General features: G+C 23.8%; 3 protein-coding genes across 4 annotated transcripts; 1 reads left to right on the forward strand and 2 right to left on the reverse strand.

The window, feature by feature from the left end:
- Positions 1–107: 107 nt before the first annotated feature.
- On the reverse strand, positions 108–1596 carry LOC124938156 (THO complex subunit 4A-like). Its single transcript, XM_047478536.1, has 5 exons — positions 1305–1596; positions 1089–1196; positions 823–891; positions 522–742; positions 108–413 (listed from the first exon to the last, which is right to left on the reverse strand). Exons 1-5 carry the CDS (start codon positions 1512–1514, stop codon positions 221–223), a joined length of 801 nt encoding a protein of 266 aa, XP_047334492.1. The 5' UTR covers positions 1515–1596; the 3' UTR covers positions 108–220.
- Positions 1597–2927: 1331 nt separating this feature from the next.
- On the reverse strand, positions 2928–3957 carry LOC124939648 (transcription factor bHLH113-like). Its single transcript, XM_047480105.1, has 5 exons — positions 3673–3957; positions 3433–3510; positions 3250–3315; positions 3126–3170; positions 2928–3050 (listed from the first exon to the last, which is right to left on the reverse strand). Exons 1-5 carry the CDS (start codon positions 3955–3957, stop codon positions 2928–2930), a joined length of 597 nt encoding a protein of 198 aa, XP_047336061.1.
- Positions 3958–9095: 5138 nt separating this feature from the next.
- LOC124938765 (40S ribosomal protein S15a-1) lies at positions 9096–10683 on the forward strand. 2 transcript variants are annotated; one of them, XM_047479268.1, is made up of 4 exons: positions 9096–9169; positions 9800–9940; positions 10034–10194; positions 10384–10683. In XM_047479268.1, exons 2-4 carry the CDS (start codon positions 9808–9810, stop codon positions 10480–10482), a joined length of 393 nt encoding a protein of 130 aa, XP_047335224.1. In that variant the 5' UTR covers positions 9096–9169; positions 9800–9807; the 3' UTR covers positions 10483–10683. The 2 variants fall into 2 exon arrangements, with proteins under 2 accessions (XP_047335224.1, XP_047335225.1); XM_047479269.1 differs by having other exon boundaries at positions 9113–9167; positions 9796–9940.
- Positions 10684–11232: the final 549 nt, after the last annotated feature.

The following is an 11232-nucleotide window of genomic DNA, read 5'->3' on the forward strand; positions in this document are numbered from 1 at the left end:
TGAACACTTTTTAGGGCAAAATTAAGCCATGTTTTGCTAAATTGGTTTACTTTTTGAACATTTGCCCTGATTTTTTATACTGGTAAAATTTGAACCTCTTAAACTTTAAAAATAAAGTCTTCATCTTTCCTTTGTAGATCTAATTCATAACTAAACAATGACAAACAAAAATCAGATTGCGAAAACAGAGATCTCTTTCCTTAGAAGGTGAAGTTGCTAGCTAGATACTATTATCTTCTTCTTTTCTCTTCAAGCCTTCTGAATGGTACTTGTCCAAATCTGCATCAAGATCTTCACAGCAAACCTTCTCCTTCTTCTTCTGGACAACTCTTCCATTTCCACCACGTCCCACCCTTCCAGATCCACCACCATTACCGTTACTATAATTATTATTATTATTATTATTCCACCTCCTACAAATGACAAATACAATTTAGAAATAACAAATATAAACCACATAAGGTCATCTAGATTCAGATTCAGACCCATATCCAAAAAGTGTTACCAAATGGGATGCATACCTTTCATAGGCCCCAGGTGGTGGTGGTCTTCCTAAAATGCCATCATTTGGATTCGCCAAAATGCCATTGGAAGTATGTAACAAAGTGGGTTGTTGAGGAGGTACAATATCCACACCAACCATATGAATTTGCATTGCCTTCCCATCAAGTTGTATATTGTTGTATTTTCTAATTGCTGCTAAAGCATCTGATTGACTAAAGTAAATCACTTCTGCAGTTCCCTGTGTGTGTTCATTGATCACTATTCTATTAAAACAAAACAAAACCAGATCATGCTTATATTTCAGGACTGAAAATATACCTTGGATTTGCCACTCTTGTCATAATGAATTGAGTGGTCTTTCAACTGACCAACTTCTGAGAACAACATCTGCAAGAACATACATACAAATGACAACTCAACAACCCAAATTTCATCTGATAAGTTACTTGAATCTAACATCTAAATGGTAACATCAAAACCCACATAAAAAAGATGCCTCATTCCTGAAACCCTAATGAAACACCAGCTTATCCAGCATCAAAGGAGGTTTGAGGACAAAGAAAACAACTCAACACTAGTAGTACCTTGAGATCCTCATTGGAAACGTCATAACCCAAGTTGGAAATGTAAATCTTAGAACCTAATTCTGCTTCCTTTCCTCCAGGAGGTGGCATTTGTTCGAACTGAAGCATCTGCATTGTAGAATAATAGACGTTCTTCAGAATACACTAAGACCGCGGTCAAAGCATGAAATAGATAAGATTTAAACTAGGTATAGATAGATCATGGATGTAAATCACCTGTGGAAGCGGATACGGTGTCGATCTCGCCGGAGCAACGGAAGGCATGCGCCGGGCTGGACCGGAACCGTAACTTTGAGCCGGAGCGGTACCATGGCCGCGATTAGCTTCTAAGCCCTTACCAACTCTGGGATTACGGTTGGATGGTCCTCTAGATTGACTGTTACTCTTGATTAGGTCATCCAGAGACATATCCAGACGTCGAGACATTTTTCTTCGCAGAAATGGAAGATGGATGGATGGATGGATTGATTGATAGGGTTTTAGTGGGAGAGAAGTGAAAGAACAAAAAGGATGGATTCAAGATTTTATTCAAATTACATTAAATTGGAACTTTTAACATAAAATTTCCATTTTTAATAATTTAAAATATTAAAACATAAATTTAAAAAAAAATTATTTAACGAGAAATATGTGAGCAACTAATTATAGGAAAATTTGACTAAATAAAAGAAAAAAATAATCTTAAATGAGCTGGTTAATTGGGCAGACGGTCATTTCAAAATATTTGGACGAATGAGTGTAATTTTACAGATTTTTCCTTCTTTCGCGAGAGATATGTCTTCTCGCGTTACGTGACAGAGTAATTTCATCAAAATATTTTAAAGTAAAATTTCCCTTAATTATACCGTGTAGGGTTGTGAGAGAGAAAAAAAATTAGAAAAATAGTTCTTAGGAGAGAATTTTGTCCCGAATATGATTATGTTTGAGAGATTTTTGTCCCAAAAATGACCATTTTAGAAGATTTTTGTCCCGAATATGACAATCTTTTAGAGATTTTTGTCCCGAACATGGTCATTTATATTTTTTATTTCTCTCATACACAAGTGGAAGACCGCGTCAGATTCGTGACATTACTTTCGTTCTTAAATTCGTTGCCTATATCACGACTCTAATTTAAATAATAAGATTAAAGGGTTAATTTTTAGGAATATTGAAGAAAAAAAAATCATTCAGGATGAAGAGTTTTAAAAATAAATAAATTAAAGATTTTTTTAATATGAAACAAATAACAATATAAAAAGTTACAAACTGGCTTACTATAACTTAAAAGAAATTAGAAAGTTAACCCAATTCTTATAATTATAAATTTTATTTTAAAATATTTTAAATAAGAATCTAACTAAATTTGTATCTTTTATACACGGTTTGTGACCCTTAAATTATGCTTAGTAATATCTTAATAGGTTAATCATATTATAAATGGTTAAATCCTTATTTTTTCTAATGACACATTAAATTTTTTTATTACTTTATTAATCAGAATTATATTTATTCGATAATTAATGAACTGGTCTCCAAATAAGACTCAATTGATCATTTCCTTTTGTTATATATATTTACATTTTAAAGTTATATTACTTATAATTTTTTTAAAAAAAATGGGACTTTACAAGACTTATTTCCCTTTATTTGTGATTAATAATCTATTGAACTTAGACTGAACATAATATAGTGTATAAAAGATTAAACTACATAACATATGTTAAGAAAAATGATTCTCAATAACAAAAACAAGCCCGAATCAAAAATAACATCAACAAAAACCGATTTCAAAATTTAAATTTAAAACGCACTAATTAATATTTAAGTTCTACTAAACCAAATTAACACACTTCTATACTAATAATGATAATTCAATGAATTTGGTATTAATTTGCTTTTGCCCTCAAATTTGGAATGAATTGCTGTCAATGGAACTAGGCAAAGTCCCATTCTTTGTAACTCCATTTGATCTTCACTTTTCTGATACAAAATAAATTGAATAATATTATTAGGTGTTACAATTAATTCTAAATTTTAAATAGAGAAATTAATTACCTGGGAATCCAAATGGTTATTACTCATGAACATAAGAGACATGTTCTGTTTTTATAAAAACAAAGACAAAGAAAACAATTAATAGTTTTAATATGATAAATTTGAAATGGTAGGTATTAATTACCTTAATATGTATTTGGAGTTCTGTAATTGAAATGAAAGCCTCCTCAAGTACTGAAGCTGTATCAGTCTGTTAATAATTAATATATATAAATAATTCACATAAATAATAAAAACATATTATTATACTATTTAATTAAGAACCCATCTAAGATTAAATTAATTAATAAATTATGTATAAATTAACCTTGCCATAGGGAGAAACCAGTTTTTGAAGAGCTGTAATCTTATCACTAAGCTTTTGACTTCTTCTTTCTGTCACCACCTGCATAACAATTATTCCATATTAATTAATCACTTAATTAAATCCCCCAATTATAATTATAATTAAGCCCCATTATAATTATGCTAATCATGATTAGCTCGGAAATACTCGAGGCTTTAAATGATTTTTTTCCCAAAATAGATGATAAATCTACGCATATACTTTGTGTGTTTGGAATTGAATATCCGATTTGAGTTGTCGTTGTTGTTGTTCTTCGAAACAATTAGCAGTTGAAGCCACCTTAATCTTCTTCATGTTCTTGATCTTGATTTTCTTATTCTTATCCATGATATTGGTGCTGATGTTTGTATGATCATCATCATGATTGAAGTGATGAGTAGTAATTGAAGGATGAATACTTTGATTGATATTGTTGTTGTAATATTGTGATATAAAGTGATCATGAGTAGTAATATTTGATGAAGAACTTCCACTATAAACATTCATGTTGGAAGAATGATTAAATACATTATTCTTCATCCTTATGTAATTCCTTAGTTCATCATAAGAACACCTGCAAATTATAATTACGCCATTAAAACATAATTTGGTTAGTAAATACGATTAATTACAATTACATATGAGTATTAATGTACCTCTTTCTCTCTTAATTATTCATCGAATTAACCCAAATGTACACAATCTAATGATATGTCCCTCCCTATATATAGAAGGGAGTTAATTATTTGTTTACTAATTGACTTCTTTAAAAAGATAAGAAACACAAATATTTAAAAAATACGTATATAGGTCTAATCCTATCCATAAAGGGCGGCTCTTGCTAATTACACATCAATAAATCATTGGTTTTATTGACTTAGGTTTCAATAAGTTTGACAACTTGCTACACAGATCAAATAAAATATTTAAATTCAGTCTTTTGTATTTGTCCTAGCTAGGTTTTCTACTTCTTAATTAATTAATCAGTTTTTTCACCTTAAAGTATAATATATACCATGCCAAATATTACAAAACAATATAGAGCTTTATGTTGACTCTATATATATTGCTCTCATCCAGTCTTGACTTGTTAATCATTTTAGGGTGAGATTCGGATGAGAAAATGACTAAATTGAAAATATTCTTGCGATAAAATACTTTTTCGGTATATCTAAAAAATGGTAAAATAATTCCACTAAGGTAATCCATTAGTAAATGTCGGCTTAAAAGATTAAAAGGTAATAAGTTTGATTTCATTTGAAAGCGTTTTGAGTTTAAGCCGGAACAAATAAAAAAAGAAAAAAAATTAAAAAAAATTGGTAAAGTATGGTACAAATAATCATGTTTTAATTTTCATTTTTTTAAAATAAATTCATGTGGCCATTGTGAATTTTTCAGCAAATCAATTAACCATCTAATATATATATATATATATATTATATATATATATATATATATATATATTTACATATTTAAAGTTCAACATTAAAATTATATATATTTTCTTTTCAACCTTAATAGATTTATTCTATTCAATAAATAAATTTTATTTTAATTTAATTAGAAAAATTAAATTTTGAAAATCAAATCAAAATAAAATTAAAATTTAATATTATTCGATATGAAAAATATAATATCGATTATGTACCAAAATCGCGATATATTGTTAATATTTTGTATGATCTGTAACTGATATCATACCGAGATTTCTGTATACCGAAATAATGATAAAATAAATGTATAACTTTTCCTACTCAAACTTTCCATACTATCTACCAAAATTAGGTATACATATATATAGATCCACTCCTATGTGAGATGGTTCACTTATCAATTTATATATTTATACAATTTTAATTCAAAAAGTCAAGAGATGACAAATATATAGTAAAAGTCTAACCACCAATGTCCCTACATTTAAATGATCAAAGCATATATTATCCTAACATAAATTAAAGTGTCTTAATCCGATAAACAAAAAAACATTAGTCCAAACACTGTTTTATTGACACGTGGAATGGTAGGAAGCAGTTTAATTAATTTGTAGTATCTATCTATATATATCAGATTAACTAAATTATTTTCATTGTTTCAATATGATTCATGCATTTCTTACTTTTCAGTTTATAAAAGCAGATTGTAAACATACACTTTTTTTTTTTTTTTAAAAAAACAGCCCTAAAAAAACCTAAAAAGTGGGAGAGGGTAAATATACACTTATATATGGGTTAGTTTGTAGAAAATTATTGTCCTTAATTATCACAATTAATCATCTAATCCTTATTTCTTCAAAAGAGAATATAATGGGGGCATAACGTGACAACTGAGAACCAATCAAACTATCAAATAATTTATGTTGCATTTGTAAGGTAGGGTTTGTAAAGAATCTCTTATAATATTCTAAGAGCTTAAGATTAAATATATATATATATATATATACATATAGGTGAAAGAGCTTATAAATTATTATAGTTAAATGTTTCTATCCAAAATATATGTATACCTAATAATTACAAACATATTTTGTCAACTTTCTTTCAACTTCTTTGACTTCGTTTTTTATATTAATGATGCCAGCCATTTTAATTATATACATTTCTGTTGCAAGCATATCAACAAAGTCAAGTTTTTTTTTTCTTGCAAAGACAAACTTAAATTATAACCATGATCAACAAATTATTAATAAAGTATTTTGTTGAGAGTTTTTAATTCAATACTTAAAAAAATTAAGTAACAAATATTTTTCTAATTTGAATGGGACTATGATTGGTGATTTAGTTCTGAATAACTGTTTTTTTAATAAAGATAAAACAATATTCATTCATTTAGATAAAAAAAAAACATTGTACTCATACAGAATGTGATATACTATAAGATTATTGTATGATACTAAAATTAAACATATATAATATCAAATCATATATAATATTAGGTTTATAATATATTCTAATTTTTAGTTATTATTAATTAAAAACATATTATTTTGTTTTTTAAAAATATTTTTTTATAAAAAATTTAATTTAAGTTTTTTTTAATAATTTTATAAATTATACAATAAAAATATTTTTTAATTTCCTAATATAAATATTATTAGCACATATAAATTTAATAACATGTATATAAAATAAATTTATATAATATTTTCAAATTTGTTAATCAACAACTTTCTATCAAATTATTTTTTTTGAAAAATAATATTTATATATTTATTTTAATAATATATAAAATAAATTTATATTATATTTTCAAATTACTTAACATTGTTTTTAAACATATTATATTATTCTATTTTCTTAAATATTTATTTTATAGTATATTTAATTTAAGTTTTTTAACAAAAAAAAATTTGATATATTTTTAATTTTATAAATTATATAATACAAAATTCTTTTTATTTATAAAATTTTATATTTTAAAAAATATTCCCTTCAAATATAACAAAATTATTATAAAACCTGAAATATAAATAATTACAAATAAAATATTATTATAATATATATTTATTTTCAATATTTTTAATTTTTTATATAATTATATATTCCTGATATTAAATTTATTCATTTTAATATATATAATTATAAATTATTAAATTTATTATTAAAAAAATAATATTTTTAATTTATTTATTTTTAAAAAATAAAATTTATATATTTATTTTATATTTATATTATATATCTAGTTTATTTATGATTATTTTTTTTCTAGTAAACATAATTTAACAATTTAAAATTGATAAATATTTATTATTAAAAAAATTAAATAGGCAATTATAATTTAATTAATTTAAAAAATAGTAAATAAAAACAATATATATAATTATTATAAAAATTAAAATTAAAAAAAATTTAATTAGTTTTGTAATTTATATTAGTAAAAAAACTAAACTTAATTTAATTTTGTAATCTATATTAATAATAATATAATTTTTTTTTATTAATTATTTAAAATTATTAATTTAGAATTCACCTATACTTTAAATCAAATATCCAATATATTATTTAAAATCAAAATTTTATTAATTAAAACTAAAGTTAATTTAATAAATACAGTTTATTTTTATTAATAATAAAATAAAAAATTAATTATATAATAATTATTAATAATTTTAATTTTATATCATTTAAAATTTCATTTTTTACAAAGAATTATAATATAATTTTTTATTTTTTAAATTAAATAATAACTGTTTTTATATTTGTTTTATGAAATTTTAAGTTATAAATATTAATTTTGAATAATAAATCAAATAGTCGAATTAAATAAATAAAATATATTAATTATATATGATTGCTTTATATAAAAAAATTAATTGTTTTAATAAAGTTTATAATTAAATATTAGATTTTCATAAAATATTTATTTTATATTTAATATTAAATTCAATGATAAAATAATTATTTATTAATATATTTATATAACATATAATAATATAAAATGATATAATTATTTTTTTAATAACTATTATTATATATATAATTGTTTTAAAAATTTGTAAAAAATTAATATTAGATTTGATGTTATTAAAATTTAAAATTATTTATTAAAGATATTAAATATTTTTTAAATAACAAATTTATTAAAATATCATTCTTATATTATATAATTTTTGTGTTATTAGTTTTATTTATTTATTTTCTAAATAAATATAATATTATTATATTGAAAATTAATAATATAACCAAAAAAAATTATATGTGTTAATTTTTAAATTATCAAATTTAGTTTTAATCTTATTTATAAAACAAAAAATAATAACTAATATAATTTTAATTTAACTTTAAAATAATTAATTTTTATATTGTATTTTAAAATATATATTATAAAAAATTAAATTTGATTTATTAAAGTATATATATTTATAATTATTTAATAATATATAATATGAAAAACTTAATATTAAAAAGTTATATATATATATAATATTATATAGAATATAATATTATAAATTATTATATATTTTTAAATTTATATAATTTAAATAAATATATTTATTTTTCTTATATATTATATTCTTTAAAATAAGAAAATATTTAATAATAATAAATTAAATAGTAAGAAACATTAAATAAATTTTTAATTTATATGAATTTTATTTTATTAATATGAATAATTTAAAAATACAGTTTTTAATGTTTTTTATTGTATATTAATAAAATTAAAATATATTTATTATTAATTTATAGTTCTTATAAAAAAAATTATTGTAAATTTAAATTCTTTATTTTTAATTTGTAATTATATAATATTGAATATTTGTATTCAAAACTATTAAATTTAAATAAAATATTATTTTTTATATTTAATTTATTTAAAAAATAATAAAATAAATGATTTACACTATTAATAAATGTGATTTATACCTTAATAAATATTTAATTTACATTATTTATTGTTAATTAAAGTTAACATATTATATGAATTTATTTTGTTTTTAAATATACTTAATATATTTTTTTTCTTTTGATGAAATAAGACAGTTTATAAAAAAATATTTTTATTTGAGTGGATTAAATCTCTTAATTAATGGGCCTTTCCTTTCTAACACAATTTAGCCCCAAATGGGTCCATTAGTGGGTAGAAGAAATTGGTCCATTAGTGGATAGAAGGCTAGAGGGATATATAAAGTGAAGTTGTTCAACATTTTCAACTCTTTTGAACGGCGCCGAGAAAAACCCTACAACTCCTTACTTACGTTGGTGGTGCTGCGTTTGTTTCTGTGGTAAGAACTCTTTCTTCTTTTTATGCGATCTGATAAATTATTCTTCAATCTTCATTTGTATCAAGTTTGATCTTCGATCTGTTAGTATCAGTTTTGTCTGGTATTTCGCTCTCTGATATTCTTATATGTAATGCGCCATGTATATCTATGTATAGACAGACTGGATTGATTGTTTCTCCTGTATATCTTGTAATTTATTTTATTGATCCTCAAGATCAGTATTTTCTCTCTTGTTTTTGTTGTTGTTAGTGTTAAGATTGTATTTTTATGATTTGTTAGGGCCATACCTAGTTGTATGATCTTGTTGATGGTTATTTTGAGTGAAAAATATGAAATTTGTTTTTTTTTTTGTAAAATTGTGGAACTTTGTGATAATGTATTGTATTGTAAACCGAGCTTAGATTATTCTAATTAAGCAACAATTCAAGAAATTGATCATAGTATGATTACTGATTTCCTATACCTGTGATGTAATAAGCAAATTTTAAATGAGTTAGTATCATAGATGAAGAACCATCAACAAACTTTATAAGAAAATTTCACATGTTTTGTTTTTTATATGCTGTTTCCAACTGATTCATTGTTTGTACAAATTTAGAATTTAAGTGAAACTTATTGTGTTATTTTCAGAAAAAAAGATGGTCAGGGTTAGTGTTTTGAACGATGCTCTCAAGAGTATGTACAACGCCGAGAAGCGTGGCAAGCGCCAAGTAATGATCAGGCCATCATCGAAGGTTATTATCAAGTTTCTTATTGTGATGCAGAAGCATGGTAGGTGTTTTGAAATGTTCAAATTTACCAAGTTGACCTAATTACTATTATGTGTAATAAAGTATAATTCTTGTTCTGCTTCTTCCTCCATAGGTTACATTGGAGAATTTGAATATGTTGATGACCACAGATCTGGTAAGATTGTGGTTGAACTCAATGGAAGGCTGAATAAATGTGGTGTTATCAGCCCTCGTTTTGACGTCGGTGTCAAGGAGATTGAAGGATGGACTGCTAGGTTGCTTCCTTCTAGACAGGTAAATATCATTTTTTTTGGATCACACGATATTTAAAGATGATCCAAATTACTTTATGGATCATGCCCATATTCTTTTGATCAACATGATCTATATACAACTAATGACTGGCGATCCTCAATGCGATCAAACATACAATCACTTTTGTTTTTGTAACAATTTAACTTTGGTTGGATGATGATATTGCAGTTTGGATACATTGTGCTGACTACTTCTGCTGGAATTATGGACCATGAAGAGGCTAGGAGGAAGAATGTTGGTGGGAAAGTTCTGGGTTTCTTCTATTAGTCATTTTAGTTGTTTTGGCTTTCTTTATCAGCTTTTGTAATTTTAATTTGTTGACTTTAAAATTCCAGTTTTAAATCCTTATTGGTGAGAATTCACATTGTTCTTAATTTTGATATGAATCCTTCATTTTGTGTTTATTTGCTTGATGGCTGTCTAAAACTCTAAATATTTATATATTTTTAATTATCTGAATTTTGATTCCAATATTATCTTATTTGTATGCAGGCTTAAATTTAAAATTTCATATAATTTAACTTTCAAAATGTTTGTAATATTTTATTTGTTAACTTTCAAACTTTTTTTTATAGGTAATAATAATAATAATAAAACAATTATTTTAAGCATTGATAGTAGGCCCTATTATGACTTGGTTTTGCACTTATTCCAATCTAGAGCTTGAAATTATTCCAATCTAAAACCACAATAATTGTTTTTTCAATTCATTTGGTCATCTAGAGGAAGATTTAATAGAGAAGTAAGAAGGAAGACGACTCCATTGATCAATATTCTTCTAATCATATTTATGATTTATTATTCGTGAAACCGAACCGACAAGAATCAAGAAAGTGGTTGTTTGTCTTGGTTTCTTTCGATTTTTGTTTTCGAGAATTTGGTTTATAGAAGTTCTTTCAATTGTTCATCGGTGAATTTTAGTGTAGTCTCAAGAGGTATAAATGAAGATTAAAAAAAGTTTTTTTTCCAACACTAATACATTCATATTTTAGAAGAGTTAAATTTATTCTCATATAT

Source organism: Impatiens glandulifera, chromosome 5, assembly GCF_907164915.1.
Source record: "Impatiens glandulifera chromosome 5, dImpGla2.1, whole genome shotgun sequence".
NCBI lineage: Eukaryota > Viridiplantae > Streptophyta > Magnoliopsida > Ericales > Balsaminaceae > Impatiens > Impatiens glandulifera.